At 40.3% G+C, this 16493-nt stretch overlaps 1 protein-coding gene across 1 annotated transcript in view; it reads left to right on the forward strand.

Annotated features, from left to right (window-relative positions):
• TLN2 (talin 2) overlaps positions 1-14784 on the forward strand; it is a 575966-nt gene extending 561182 nt beyond the window's left edge. Inside the window, 5 exon segments of the mRNA XM_078151184.1 lie at positions 1881-2006; positions 4262-4324; positions 4424-4606; positions 7291-7416; positions 9165-14784. Coding sequence (XP_078007310.1) covers positions 1881-2006; positions 4262-4324; positions 4424-4606; positions 7291-7416; positions 9165-9308 — 642 coding nt within the window. The 3' untranslated portion in view covers positions 9309-14784.
• Positions 14785-16493: the final 1709 nt, after the last annotated feature.

The raw sequence follows: 16493 nt of genomic DNA on the forward strand, positions 1-16493 counted from the left end.
TCAGTGTATTGAAAAGATTTCTGATTCCCCAGGCAGAAGAACATAGATTTCAAGCATTATTTAATAACATAAAACACCAGAGCAACAAAAGAAGTTGGAGGGTCTCTTAGAATTTGTCATTTAATAAGATTTGAGGTTTGCTTAATTTGCCAAATTCACAAAAACTTAGTAAAATTCCACATCTTTGGAATTCTTTGTACTCTATATCTTCTACTGAAGCTAGTACTATGCCCCATTTGTACTGGGAATAACATTTAAGAATGCCTAAAGAATGTTTGTTAAATTGAATGGATTTATCATTTGGTTTAAAAGATCATAGTTTGGGAAAATGAGACCTCTTCTGATCAGATGTTCTGTTGCTGTTCTGTTATACCAGAATACTAGGATAGAAAAAAGAGTAGATTAAGAGCCTGGGTTCTAATCCTGGCCCTGTCTTGAACCTGCTATCTAACCTTGAACATACCACTCTTTCTGGGCCTCATTTTTCTCCTGTTGAAGTTGAGTGAGTAGGATGAAGTGACCACTTAAGGTCCTTTCCAGTTCCAACATTCCATACATTTCCCAGAATCAAAATGTTCTGATAGACACAATTCTCCCCATAGAAGAATTTCCAAAGCACCAAAAAGGAAAACTCTTTAACCTCAGTGAGTATTCTTTATACAGTAGAACCTTGATATAATATAATCCTTAGGGTCCCACATCATAAGACCCTATTTTTAGGTGAATTTGTTTTATAGTAAAGTCCTTTGAAAATTCCAGTAGTAACTGAACCACCCTACTTCCACTCACTTATTGGATGGGAGTCCAAGCTGTATCCATCTTAATCTGAATTCCACACCATAGTCAGACATAGCTAGCAGAGTTCCAGGATAAGAAGGACATAACAAATATCCTCACACCAAGTCTGTCTCCTGATTCTTAGAGGATTTGTTTTGCTTTGAAATTCCCCTGTAATTATGTTGTAAAAACATGAGTTGGGCATTTTGCTGGGTTCAGAGTACAATTGCTAAAGACACCAATGTACAGAACAGTTATGTTAATGTTGATATCACTGGTTATGCTTTGATTTGAGTTGTTTGCAAAGATTGACCAATGAAGTCTCTCATCCTGCCAAATTAGGCATTTGGTAATGATTCCTGGCCACCCCCTTGGTCAAGTGTCTGCCTTCAGCATCCCAGCATGTTATGTCATTTGAACTGGAACAGCTTTTCTCTGTCTTGCTAGGTGATCCAGTCAAGATATGCTTAAGATCAGAGCACAGAGTTCAATTGGCCTAAAATGACATTTGCATTGTGTTTCAAGTGGCACATCCCTGGACCCAGCTTCTTTCTACTTGATAGCTTGTGCTTTGAAGCACGTTTGTTTGGATTGTGTCCCTGCCATAGTGTGTGGTTTTCTTTAACACTCACCCTTAGAAATTCAGACACATGTTTTGTTTTCATTTTTCACAATGCAACATGGAAGATAGCCATCCTGTCCTTATTCTGGGCCCTATAGAGAATAGAATCATCAGGAACATAACCCTCGAATTTTACCCCAGGACTCATGTAGTATCTTATTGGAAAAACGTGCACTCAAATTATATTACTCAGTGTGATTCTGTGCTTTCTGTTGTAGTTTGGTACAAGGAAATACGGCTTTTAGAAAAATGCTTTTCACAATATGCCCACCTTTGAAATCTTTGCAGTACCTGCCAGTGGTCAGCTCTTACTTTTTTTATACAGATGTGCGCAAATCCAGATGGCAGACAACTTATGCTGTACGGGTGCGGTTGGTTTTAATAAAGACCAGTGACGGAAGAGACAGCATGGTGCGGGTTGTCAGGAACAGCCCCCTTGTGCGTATGAATTACATATGACAATGTTCTCTTTTAATTATAGCAAGCAGATGAGACTCTGGATTTTGAAGAACAGATCTTAGAAGCGGCCAAATCCATTGCAGCAGCCACGAGTGCCCTTGTCAAGTCAGCTTCGGCCGCCCAGAGAGAGCTGGTGGCCCAAGGGAAGGTGAGTAAGCCCAGCATGGGCAAGCAGTGGAAAACTGAGGAATTGAAAAGCCTCTGGAGACAGGGCCTGAGTGATCTGGGATGGGAATCAAAATAGCTACACATGACATCTTTACTCATTGAATTGCCAGCCCTGGTCTAGATTGGCTGAAAACTGTGTTTATATAAACCTGACAAACATAATTAAGTATTTGGACTCCAGACCTTCCAGCTGCTCCTTGTTAAGGAAGGCATTCCACTTTAGAATGGAGAAGCAAGTCCTGGACTAAACATGTATATTCCCATTGTACCATTGGACTATTTGACTCATAAACAATCTCTTTTTTTTCCCCTTTGTGAGTGGCTGACTATATAAGCACCTGAAGCTTGGGAGCCGGTACAAGTCAAAAAGCCCATTTTTCCTTTTCTCAGTTCCAAGCAGTGTCATTCATTCTTTAGCATTTGAGTCCTGTGGAATGAGTGACCAACTTTACACAGATAATTGTCTTCTGAATTTGTTGGTGTTCAGTTGTTTTTCCAGTCATGTCCAGCTCTTCCTGACCCCATTTGGGGTTTTCTTGGCAGAGATACTGGAGTGGTTTGCCGTTTCCTTCTCCAGCTCATTTTTCAGCTAAGGAAACTGAGGCAAACAAGGTTAAGTGACTTGCCCAGGGTCACGCGGCTAGTGTCTGAGTACCAACTGTCATAATGCCACTTTGTGTTTAAATTGAGGGCTTCTTAGATGTGATTCACCTGTAAACTACCTATTCCATTCTGTCTCACCACAAAATAGTAGTTCTTAGTTCTCTCTTGTTTGGCCTAAGGATTATGATTAGTTTTGTCTTCTCTTCAAATTCAATTGCATGGCAGTTTGGGGTTTTTTTGGGAGGTGAGGAGGTTGTTTTTGTTTTTTAAAAGATTCGGTTTTGTCATCTGTTAAATGAAGGGGTTGGATTAAATGACCTTTAATGTCTCCTCCACCATTCTGATGCTAGGACCCCTTGTATAACACCGTAGAAGAGGGTAGGGTAGGATAGTGGTTAGAGAGCTGGCCTTAGCCAGGAAGGCCAGGGTCATGGCCTACCTCTAACATACTAGCTGTGTCATCCTGAGAAAGTAACTTCTTTCTCAGTGCCCCCTAGGCAGCCCTCTGAGACTGTTGATTACAGAGTAACTGCCAGGCATCTTTGGGAATTTTCTGTAAAAATGAAACCACGGTCCAATCTAAAAAATATAAAAAACTTAATAATGTTATTTAATAATTATGTCTTGCTTTAAAAAAAATTGTAGTCTAAAAATGTGTAATTTAGATGGACAATTCCACCTATCCAAATCCTACCCACCCTTCAAAGCCACTGCAGAATAACCTCATAACTGAAAGGCAAATAAATGAAAACGTCATCTGAAATGTGTGTACATGAGTGCAGCTTGCTTTTTGTCTAAGAAGCAGCTGCATGCAATGCCCCCTGGTGTTTGAGTCTTTAATCTCTGAAGTCGCCTTTAATCCCCTCTATCCCATTTACACTTTCTCTTTCTAAAGGTCTCCTTTGACAATGCAGTGAGGTGCAGCCCCTCCAAATTTTTAGACAGGAGCCAAAAGTCAAAATGTAGTTCTTTGCATTGCCACTAACTTCCAGTGTGCCTTCCTAGAAGGAAAACATTTCCCCTAAAACTTTGCTACAGTCCCCTTGTTGTTACATCTTTTGTTACAAAAACAAGCTGTCTTCAGGCTTTTCTTCCCCTGATCAAACAACCTGAATCTCTTGAAGATGAAGAATCACAGGAGTTTATGAACAGTAAGGCAAACCGCTTTTTTTCTGAGACATCTGCCGGAAATTCACGTTGCCACTTTCAGTGCCCAGTAACTAGAGGGATTTCTATTTCCCTCATCCCTTGAAATACAGGGACTTTGTAGCTCCCAAATTTCAAGTGGAAAAAGGTTGTCAAAGGATGTAAATAAAAGATGTCCCCCACCTATTGTTCCCTGAGCTTTTTTGGGGAAACTCAGTATCTGGCAACTAAAATCAGGTCATTCTGAACAGTTCTTAGCTATTCTGCAGGACCCAAGGGGAGACCGGCTAGGATCTGCTTGGATAGCCTTTCATGAAGTGTTCAGGGTCCTGTCTCATATTAGTGCTACTTATGGGTGGTGGTGCCATGTGTGGATTATAAATTAGTTTGCTCTCTTTTTAGGTTTAGAAGAAAAGTAAATAGCAGGGGAAGGGAGGAGTGATGGCCTGTCATGCTGTCTTTATATCTCTAAATTGTCCTCTTTAGGTTGGCGCAATCCCCGCAAATGCTGCTGATGACGGACAATGGTCTCAGGGACTAATTTCTGCTGTGAGTCATTGCCTTCTTTTCTCTTTATTTGCTTTCTGAACTCACTGAGAAAAGTTAGAGAGCTTCTGGTCATTTTTTTTTTCTGTTGGCAATTTCTAGGCCAGGATGGTGGCGGCAGCAACCAGTAGCCTGTGTGAAGCCGCCAATGCCTCTGTTCAGGGCCATGCCAGTGAGGAAAAGCTTATCTCCTCCGCCAAGCAAGTTGCAGCTTCCACAGCCCAGCTGCTTGTGGCTTGTAAGGTGAAGGCTGACCAAGACTCTGAGGCCATGCGGAGGCTACAGGTAAGAGCCCCTCATGCCAGGGGACGGGAGGGTGAATACACCTTTGGCAATCGATGTGTTTGTATAACACTTTGTTCCACAGGGTTAAGCAAGCTTATAAATTAATCAGTTATTCAATCAATGATAATAATAATGATAATAATGATGATGATGATAACAATAATTAACATTTATTTAGTGCTTACTGTGTGCCAGGCACTGTGCTAAGCTCTTTATAATTGTCTGATTTGATCCTCAAATGAGGTAGGTGCTATTATTATCCCCATTTTACAAATGAGGAAACCAGGGAAGATCGAGGTGAAGTGACTTGTCCATTGTCACCCAGCTAATAAGCGTCCAAGGCTAGATTTGAACTCAGGTCTTCCTGACTCCAGGCCCAGCTCTCTCTGTCTTTGCTAATGAAATAGTCCCTGCCCACTGACTCTATCAGAAAACACATGTTTAATGATAAGTTGATGTATACATATTTACACATACACATATAGATGTTTATATGTGAGTTAACAAAATTATAAATGGAAGCAAATAGCTAAACAATGTTCCCTCAATGGTGACAGTATCTGTTAATCTTTAAAATGATAAAAACTGATTCACAGGCCTCAGTCCTTCTAATTCTTTGTGACATCTCCGACAACTCAGCACTTGCTCATAGAAGGCAGCAAGCAGCTTGAAGGTCAAAATGTCTTTCTACAGGAGTCAGTCCTAGGCCCAAGTCACTCTGAGGAGCATAGATCTGCCATCTTCCTTTTGAGACAGGAATCAATAAAGATCTCACTTCATTATTCTCAGGGCTAGGATGTACACCTTAGTAATCAGATCATGCAGCTGATTGAAAGCATAAATAAGGTCATCTCTTGTGGTTATCATATGATCTCCCTAAGCCTACTCTAGATCTTTTAAGTTCTCCGTGTGGGTTCAAATTCTGGGCCATTCTACTCATTTGGTTAAAGACTGTGCTAGTGATGCCAAGGTCATAGATTTAATTACTCAGGTGAGCCAGCTGTGTTTTCACAGAAAAAAACCCTAGGTCCCGTCTTAAACATCACAAATCATTGGTCACAAGAGAGCACACAAGAAAATGGGGCAGGGATTGGGGGAGGTGGGAAATGCAGAGGTACCATATCACAGTTCATCATCACAACTAGAAAAACAATGACTGCCAATAGCATAGAAAGAAATACCACACTCATTAAGAAAAAGCTCAGCAGGTTTGGCTGGGATATGTGACCAAGATCTACACTTTCTATTTAAAAGTATTGTAACCCTAAAAACCACAGTGAGCTCAGTCTTTAGTAGTTAACACTGGTATTGAGGTAAAGAATTAATACATTTTGAAAAGTGTGTTGGGCAAGGCTGTTCAAGGTCATTTTCACTGCTTATTGATTAGAATAATCTTATTTATAATAATATGAATGAAAAATGAACTCCTGACTTTGATGGAATATAGGCATCTGGAGGGTAGGAACTCCAGGAAGGCAGCAGGGGGCAGTAGAAAGAATGCTAGACTTTTCATGGAAGCAAAGAACTGGAAACAAAATACATGCCCATCAGTTGGGAAATGGCTAAAAATGTTGGGGTACATGAATGTGCCTTTTTACTGTGCAGTAAAAAATAACAAATATTATTAACTAATTTAGTTGATGGAAGCATGGAAAGATTTAGACAATAACTCTTTAAAAATGTCAAGGTAAAGAATGACAACCACTAAACAATCGAAAAGGAACATTGAAGAATTACAAAGAACAAGCATGGCCCCAAAGATAGCATTCCTTTGAAGAGGTGGGAAGTCTTATATATTTTCAGACTTTTTCCAATGCATTAATCAGTTTTGCAGATTTTTTTCTCTCTTCTTCCTCTTTCTTTTTAAAAAATATTACTTGTTATAAGGGATGGTTTGTTGAGGAGGGTATGGGGAAAGATACCGAGGAAAACATAGGCAATACAAAAATGAAATATTAATTTAAATTATTTTTTAAAAGCAAGAATGCTAGAAAAAAAATGCTTTAAAAAGCAAATCCTAGCTTTGCTACTTACTGTCTGTGTGACCATGGGCAAGTCTCTTGACCTCTCTTGTCCTTAGAGACTAATTTGAGCTGGATGACCTCTAAGGTTCCTTCCATCTGTGATCCTGTGATATGTTTTTGATTTTGTCTTTGTATCCCCAGTGCCTGGTACGTTATGGTCACTAAAGAAATGCTTGTTATTTAGGGTTAGTTGTTTGATTAATTTGGTTCCATCTTTTAAAATTTAATTTCTTGTTTTTAAATCGCAATCACAAGATATGCTTCTCCTCATCTACCAAGCAAGCTAACCCTTTAAACAAAGATTTAAAAGGAAAGGGACAGGGAGACCAGAGGAGAGGTGGTGGGATTGTAGGTCAGCAAAAGAAACACATTGACATTATATGCAATATTCCACACTCATAGCATTCCACCTTTTTAACAAAGGGAGAGAAATACATTTTTTCTCAACTTTTGTCTAAGACCAATTGGTCATTTTGTTTAATTATCTCCACTAACAATGTTGTCGTTATCTATACTGTTTTCTTAGTTCTGTTTACTTCAGTCATCCTTCCCATAGGTCTGAATTCTTCATCTTTGTTTGACCATATCTGAAGGTCTGTTTTGCCTAATGTGAATGGCTGTGTCTTTAATAATATGATTTGTATTTCACTCTCACTCTAGGCTGCAGGAAATGCTGTGAAAAGAGCATCTGACAATCTTGTGCGTGCAGCGCAGAAAGCAGCCTTTGGCAAAGCTGATGATGATGATGTGGTGGTGAAGACAAAGTTTGTGGGGGGCATTGCTCAGGTGTGTGAACCCTCAGGCACTAACGTTTGGCGTACCCTCTAACCTTAGCCCCTACAATAGCTGCTAAGGGTCCAATCATTCAATCAGCAAACATTTATTAAGGGCCTTCTAGGTGCTAGGGATACAAGTACAAAGAAAGAAACCATCCTTGCAATCACAAGATTATATTCAAATAATAAAGACAATAGGCACATACCCAGGGTATCTCTAAGCTTTAGTAATTTAACGTGGTCCTAAAGCTTTTGAGACACCCTGCATGAATATATTCTGAATAAATATAAAGAGAAAAAATACAAATAAATGCAAAGTAGTTAAATGGGAGGTAGTTCAGGATGAAGGGTGCAAAGTTGTTGGAGGGATAGGGAAATGTTTCATCTAGGAATTGATACTTAAGCTGAATCTTGAAGAAAGAGAAGTATTCTGTGTGAGGAAGGGATGCATTCCAGGCATGGGGGACAGCCAGTGCAAAAGCAGAGAGGTGGTAGATGGGGTGTCCAGAGTGAGGAACAGAACGAAAGCCAGGTTGGCCAGATCACGCTAAGTGGGAGGGCTGTAACTTCTGACAAGACTGAATAGAAAACTTGGAACCGAGTTGTGTAGGTCTTTAAAAGTTAAACAGAGGAATTTACAGTGTATCCTAGAAGCAATGGGAAACCACTGGAGTTTTTTGGGAAGGGAAGTCACACAGTCATGTGTCTCCAGTCAGAAGTGATGAGTACCTGAAATATGGTGGCAACTACGGGAGACAAGAGGAGTCTGATGGAAGAGATATTGTAAGGCCAAGACTAAACAGCCATTGATTGGAATGTACAGTGAAGGAATACTGAGAAGTCTCAGCTAACGCTGAGATAATAAATCTCAGACACTGGAAGGATGGTGGTGCCTTTGAGAGGAATAGGGAAGTCTGAAAGAGGGGAGGTTTTAGGAGGAGAGACACTAAGTTCAGTTTTAGAGATGTTCAGTTTAAGGTATCTCCAGGACGATGTGAAATGTCTAATAGGCAGCTGGTAATGTGATTGTGAAGTTCAGAGGACAAAGTGGGTCTGAATATAGATCTGTGAGTAATCTATAGAGATGATAGCTAACCCATGAGAGTAGATAAGATTACCAAGGGAGAGAAGAGAAGAGAAGGGAACCTAGGATAGGACCTGAGAGAATATATAGTTACGGGACATAGTATCGATAAGGAACTATAAAAAAAGAAGACTGAGAAGGAACAGTCAGGTAGGGAGGGGGAGAACCAGGAAGAGAGTCGGGTCATGAAAACCAGGGAGAGAACAAAGTATTCAGAAGGTAGTCCTCAGTGTCCAATGCAGCAGACAGGTGGAAAGGGATAAGGACTGAGAAAATGCTGTCCTGTTAGTAAATTTGGAAAGAGCTGTTTCATTGGAATGATGAGGTTGGAAGCCAGATTACAAAGAGTTGAGGAAAAAGTGAAAGGAGGTAGGTGTAGAAGTTGGAGGGGAGGAGGAGGAAGAGCGAATGTTTTCTCTGGCAATTCAGGTCCTTGATACCAAGCCCCTCCATCTAAGCTGAGCTTTCTTGGGGAAATGGAGAAGTTACCAGGGAAGGTGGTGGGTAGTAGCCAAAATAAAATAAAAATAATTAAATAAATTAGTTAAAATAAATTAATTAAATTATGAAGGACAGCTGTGCCCAGCACAGAGATATGGAAAGGAAGAAGATGGAAAGCAGGGGCATGCCCATGTCTTCTTCAAACCCATCAAACCTTACTGCTTTTCTTCTAGATCATTGCTGCCCAAGAGGAAATGCTGAAGAAAGAGCGAGAACTAGAAGAAGCGAGGAAAAAACTGGCTCAGATCCGCCAGCAGCAGTACAAATTCCTCCCCACAGAGCTGAGAGAGGATGAGGGGGCTAAAGCCCAGAGCTGAGGTCGAAAGCCCAAGGGGCCACTGTAGAAAGAACCGAACTGACATCCTTCTAATGGGCCATGGGCTTACCTGGAAACTGCCTGCAGGTGCTCAGAGGAGCACCAGACAAATGTTTATGTTCTTGTTCATCTGTACAGCAAAAGCTGCATGATCATGTCATCCCCACGGTACAGTGTCCCCTTCTCTTCCCCTTCCTCGTTCACTGTATCTCAGGAGAGGACACACATTTTGTGAACTGTTGCTCCCCCTCCCCCCCAAAAAAAAATCAGTATTATGTCACTCTCTGACACTTGGATTTTGTCACTCCTTCCCCCTGGCCTGTTATTGGGATCTTTGGGGGAATCTTAATAGGAAGAAAGAAAAACTGAGGAAAAGTCATTCATGTCACAGGTATCTACCACTACGGAGTAAATGATTCTTCTCCTTCTCCAGAGAAGATGGCAGACGTGGTTTGGACGCAGTTAAGCCACAAATGCAAACCAGTGTGGACTCCAGGAGGGTGATGTGTGCCCCGCCCCATTTTGTGTTTTGGTAATTGACTCAGATTTTAGAAGAATCTTTGCTCCCAATTGCACTAGTCTGTGGGTCTGTTCTTGCTCCTTATCTATCATCTACTTGTATGATATGTTCCAATTGTATATTCTGTGGCCCAGGAAGTGAAATATTGGTTTTTTTGTTTTTGTTTTTGTTTTTTGTTTTTCCTCTCCAGAACTGCAGTGGGCTAAGGAAAAGGAGGCCTGTCAGACCTTGGGAAGCAAGGGATTGTAATAAAACATGCATGCTTAGTTACTCTTCTGAAGGACACATTCATACACACAAACACACCCATACATTCTCTAGTTAAGGTCCAAGTATATTGGCCACCTTTTAAAAGTTACTTTAGGGCATTCATCCAGAATGGGATGAATTGCTCAGTGCCTCCTCCTTCCTCTTCTTCCGTCTATAGGCTTTGTCTTGTATCAAAACTCCTGCATTCTCAGAAGAAGTCAGTCTCCAGATTTGGAAGTTCCATTGTTCAGGAAGTGAGAAAATAACTCACAAGCTCCATCTCCTTGATTGAGCATCAGTATGAAATAATTTATCATATTGGAACTTTCTCCTTTCTCCTTTTTTTTTTTATGTCCTCTGGTGCTTCCCCCTCACCTACTACTTTTTGGAACTTTTTTTTCTTCCTTTTTTTTTTAACGCAATGTTTCATAAGGTACTTCACCTTTTCCCTGAATTCCCAAGAGTATTCTGATACTCGTATTAAAGAAGGTACATGTAAGATGAGCCAGTCATCCCAAGCAGAGTCCTTTGTGAAGTTCATGGAGGGAGCAGCAGAAGCTGCTCGTCAGACCAAGCTCTCACCCTCTGCCTGTTTCCTGGAGAATGTTAGCTTTATTTCTCTCTCCTTCCTTGTTGTCACTGACTCTGTATGGGATGGATTGGAAAGTCCACTTAGAATGAGAAAAGATGGTCTTTCCAGCCTTCAAAAGGCTCCACTTTTAGATTGCAGTACATTTCCAAATAAATCATTTATAGGGCAGACCCCAGTCCTAGCCCATCCATCTTGCCATCCTTGCTCCTGAAACCTTGCTAATTGGACTTCAGAGCAATCTCATAGTATTCAAGTACCATTTAGCTATTGAAGACTTCCCCTATTTAAGAGATTTGCATGCACTATATATATCAGGGAAGTTTTTAGAGACTAGTAGAAACTTAAAGATGATAGTGTCTAGGTTTGGTTTTGTTTTAACTTGAGAATGTGTACAGGGAATTGAGTTAAGAAGGCAGTGGGCTTACCAATTCCCCAGAATCAAGGAATAGATAGAACTGTGGCATCTCAGGAAAAGGTGGAGAACTCATGGAGTATGGCAGCTGGTCTGTGTGGATGCTGCCTGGAGCGTGGCCCGTCCCCGAGCCTCTTCAGAGATCCCTCGAGACACGCCCCCTTGCTATGCCCCTGCCTCCCACGTGTGATGATGATGATGATGGTGAAGACTTCCTCCATGTCACACAGCATAGTGAGGGAAGTCTGAAACATCAGTAGATGTTTCCTAATGTATTTACGTTGGGAAACTGGCCGACGAGGATAAATAGAAAGCCAAATCCTTTGCAGCTGTGAGGAATAGGAAAGAAAGACAAACGTTTATTTTTGTAGCGCCTAAATGTCTCCCTTTGTCAGGGTTTGTTGCTGCTGTTACCCTTCTGGATGCTGTTTGCAGGTTGTATTATCCCACGCAAAGTAGCTTTAGTTGGTGCTTTCCTCACTTAGCGCGTGCGCGCGCACACACACACACACACACACATATATACCCCCATGTGAATAACCTCATTTTGGGCAATCAGGTGTGGGCTTTGTTTTATCTGTAAGATGGTATGTGGCTCGATGGTAGGCTTAGACATTTTTTAGTAATTGTGCCCCCTAGATCTTACTGCTTACATTTCTAAGAGAGCACCTTCCTTTGGCTAAAATTCAAAGTTTTCTAAAGGGTAGTATCCCCAAACATGAGTCTTTGTTTCAGGAAATCACTTTCTTTTCATAAGATCATAGATGTATGGGGGTTTTTAATCTTTTTTGTGTCCTGAACTCCTTTGTCATTTGAAGCCTATAGGCCTCTTCTCAGACTAATGTTTATTAAATGCATAAAATGAAATATAGGGGATTATACAGGAAACCCATTATACTGAAATATAATTATAAAAATATTTTTTTAAGTTCACAACCCAAGTTAAAAACCTTGATCTAGTCCAACCTCCCACCCCTTATTTTACACAGGAGAAAATTAAGGCCTAAAGAGGGAGAGATGAAATGATTTGATAAAAGGCGCATACCTAGTAAATGACAGTGGGGACTCATATCTAGGTCTCCTAATTCCAAATCCAGTCTTGACTGTTCTGTCATCAAGGGAATGATCAATCAAAGGTATCCAAATTTTCGGTTTAGATAAGGGGTAACCAATAAAGATATATGTGAGGTTACATTGTCTATTAAATGTGGGATGTACTGATCATTGCCTTTTTTTCTTATGCTAGGACCTAGAGTTTTACTTTGATCCCCCAGGTCCAAAGGCTGCTAATTGAAGAGCTGTTGTTGAATATTTGAGGAGTCTACTTTGCAGTGAACACAGGGAAACCAGCAACTTAGTCTTTCTCTCGGTAAAATGATCTCTGGTGCTCCAAAACTGAACTATGCCCAGAGATTAAGCTGCCCAGTAGAATACCCAAGGTATCTGATTTTCTTAAAAGCCGTTTGGGCAAAGGGCTAAAGAATCATAGAATCACAGGTGCTAAGTGTTTTATCTTCAGTCCTAGACCTTAATTATTGACTCATCTCCTAATCAATGGTGACCAAGCATTAGTGTAGAATATGGGAGAAAACTGGAAGCTCGATAAGTGTAGCTTTTTGAAATTTGCACTGTAACAGGATTTAGACCAACCACCAATGGTATGTCCTGGGCCTCTGCTCTGCTCAGAGTACAGTCTAAGAAGTACACATCCTTTTAGCTTCTTTACATGCTAATTTTATAGGAATCATGAGACTTATGGAAATGAACTCTTATGGCTTCTTGTATTTGCAAGTATTGCTTTTCTGAGAGTGTTTTTCTGTGAATATTCAGCCAGTGAGTTTATGGACAAAACAAATTTATAGTCTTTACCACCACCAACAAAAGAAAAAGAAACACAAAAATCTATGAAAACTTTTAAAATTGGGGTTCTATTGTAATACTATGATCTATCAGATTTACAATTACATTTTTAAAAATTTCCCTCCACTATGTGTGTGTGTGTCTGTGTGTGTGTGAGAGAGAGAGAGTGTGTGTCTGTCTGTCTAAGAGGCATATGCAGAGTTGCCAGCTGGTATTTCCAGTACCATTGACAAAGGTACCTCACTAGAAGTCTTTGGATTCCAGCCCCTTAGGCACAGTCTTTAGAAATGCCTCACATCCACTAAGTCAAAATGTCCCAGAGCAGACATCCAGCCTCCGTCTTCAAATCGGAGGGGTGGTTTTTCCTTGGGTGGCTCTAGGAACCTTGTGCCTTCCTCTTAATAAAAAGCTTCCTGTCCCGTATTGTTGCACTAGGCCGTTTTTAAATGTGGCAGAAAGGGAAAGGTACAAAATCATTCTCCCAAAGGAGATACATGTAGTTAGTATATAGAACTGAAAGATGGGGTTAAAAAATCTTCCACCCTTAGTCATGACTTCTTGTCCCTGCTTTAAACCAAATTCCTTAGATTAAAATAAAGATATAATTTAGGTTATACTGTCATAATGAGGACTCTTCTAGTACCCAAACGAGAAGACAATACTGGAAATACAAATAAAAACACTGTCTTCAGCGTAAGATACGAACAGCTTGAATTTGTATATTTGTTCAGAGGAAAAGCTGTAGCAGCCACTGAGCTTGGCCAGTCCTTATAAGGGCTAATGCTCTCTGTGGTTCAGTGTTTGCATTTTTAAAGACAGAACACGGTAGTAGGGACTTCACTGAACTTAGTTTTCTGAATTATGGATTACAGCCTGGGTGATCTTTCCCACCGCTTAATTTTAGTTTTGTTTTTTAATTAACAAGCATTTTTTTCCCTCTCCCACCCCACTATTGAATGGAGGGGAGGAAATGAGGGTAGGGTGTTGAGAGTACCACAAGGGATGAAGAAATACAAAACTTTTATAACGTGAGCATGGTCAAATAAAACCAATCACCACATTGACCAGGACCAAAAACATGTCTCATTCTATCTATCACTCTCCATCAGGGGGTGGGCAGCATGCTTCATTATCAGTTTCTCTGGAATCATGTTTTCCTACTACCTACCTACTGCAGATTACCTTTCCCACTCTACAACCGGAAAGGACAAAACAGAACACACTGCTTCTAGTTTTGGAATTTTGGAAGGTGAAGATGAACACACGGTATATAGATTCCCCAGCTTTTAAGTACATAAAAGTCACATTTCTCATTTATCTGAGCCCCTCTGCTTTAGAGACATATTGCAAGTAAGTTCAATGTCATCTCCTTGGGGTTGGGCCAAAGCTCCACAGATTTTGGGTTCTGGGTTAATGGACTAAGATGCTCTTGATGTCCTATAAGATTACTACCCTTCCCTGGCTCCATCTTTCTCCCTCTATAAATGGTAACATGTTATAAATCATTAGGAATGGACTTTATTATGTTGATTCTTCTCTTTAAAAAAAACACTATGAAGGGATTTTTCTTTTTTTGTAAATGAAGTTTGAGCTTTTTCTTGCTGTGAATCTGCTTACTTCCCCCTCTTACAAGCATCCGTGTTTTAAATGCTCAACCTTGAACTCAGAATTGTTCCAGGGTGTTTGAGACAGGCTTTTGCTTGGCAGCTTGCCCTCATCAAGCTGCAAATCCAGAAGGAATCAGGAATGGTCCATCCCTGATGTCATAGTGTCTGTATGCTATTTATCTGGCCACAGAAATTATTTTTTTGTATTCACCAGAAATAAACTTTTAAAGAAATGAATCTGTGTGAGGGTCTGAGACAGTAAGAATGTGTATGAGCATGCTGAGTACCAGGGGATGCCACACAGTTCTGTAATCACCCAAACCTATCCAGAGTGGGGATAAGGGAGACAGTGAAGAGCACAAGAATGTGTGTGATCCTCATCCAGGCCCATAGAATACCATCCTTCTCTGCCTTCATCCAGTAGAGATCCAAAGGTGAAATAATTGCTCAGACAAGATACAGTTTCTTTCTTCTTAAAGCAGGAAATGGGAGGCTCCTATGATGAGGAAGAGGTGTTAGTTTTTGCTTTTTTGTCCAGATCTGTGATTTCATCATGACTTCTCCATTAGAAAAGTTCCTCTATCAGTGCAGCCAGACAACGGTTCTGCCACTTAGAGTCTTGGAGAATGCCTTGGGTACTGAGAAGTCAAGTGACTTGCCTATGGTTATTCAGTCACTGTGTGTTAGAAACAGGTTGTGCCCAAGTATTCCTCTCACAGTCTGGTTTATTTTTTAACCTGTCCAAAAAGTGCTGTGGTTAACCAAATCCTATATTTTTTTTGTTTCCATAAATGAAAAAGGACTTGAAGTTGGAAAGGATGTAAGATTAAGTGCTTCCTGAAACTGCCCCTTTCCCTGGGGAGTGGAGGCAAAGAAGGCTCTGTCCAGTTTACCTTTAATGCTGTTATTTCCTTCAGCATTGATGGCAATTTCATGGACCTCTGGAGCTCCTGCCCATATTTTTCTGTAACCCACGTTGTGGTGGGTTAAATATCTGGGTGCAAAGACTCCCCATACTAACCAAGAGAGTATCATTGGTCAGTGGTGGCATTTAGTGGTTGCTTTTCCCTTCACATTTTGAGGTTGTCCAGCAAAATGTTAAGTCAATTCTCTAAACTTTTGTCTTAGAAAATGAGGGGACGTTTGAGGATTGCTTAGGATTTGCTACCTTGGAAGTGAGTATGTACTGCCTGGCACCTAGAAAGATCATTGGCAGGGCATGGAACCCTTCAGCACATCAAGGTAATTGATCAAACATATTATTGGATCATGGGAGTTTAGAGCTGGAAGGGACCTTGGAGATCATCCAGTCAAGTGGTTCTCAAATTTGTGGTCTCAGGACCCCTTTATACTTAAAAAGTTATTGAGGACCTCAAAGAGCTTTTGTTTATGTGGAGACATATAGGTATATAATTGGGAATTTAAATTGATAAAATTTTAATGTTAACCCATTTTAAAATAATAATGCCTTTACATGTTAACCTATTTTTATGAAAACTCTTCCAAAACAAAAAATTTAATGAGAAGAATGAAATTTTTTGCCTATTTTTACAAATCTCTTTAATATCTAATTTAATGGAGGACAGTTGGATTCTCACATCTGCTTATGCAGATACATCTGTTGGGATACATCGTTTTGGTTGAAGCATATGAAGAAAATTCAGCATCAGATAGATATGTAGCTCAAAAAGGAACAACTATTTTAATAGGCAAAAGACAGTGTTACAATGAAAATAGTTTTGAACTCAAAAATACCCTAAAAGGGTCTCAGGGACCCAGGAAGCAACTGCTGATCAGTTTGTCAAGGAAGGGGAACAGCTTGTCTAAGGTCACACAAATAGTGAGTAGCAGTTTTAGAATTTGAATCCAGGTCTTCTGACTCCAAATCCAGAGCTTTTTTTTTTTTAAACTACCTTAAATCTTACTTAATACTTAGCACCATGGAG

The sequence above is a fragment of the Phascolarctos cinereus genome, unplaced genomic scaffold (genome assembly GCF_003287225.1).
Source record: "Phascolarctos cinereus isolate Bilbo 61053 unplaced genomic scaffold, phaCin_HiC Scaffold_3;HRSCAF=262, whole genome shotgun sequence".
Classification (NCBI taxonomy): domain Eukaryota; kingdom Metazoa; phylum Chordata; class Mammalia; order Diprotodontia; family Phascolarctidae; genus Phascolarctos; species Phascolarctos cinereus.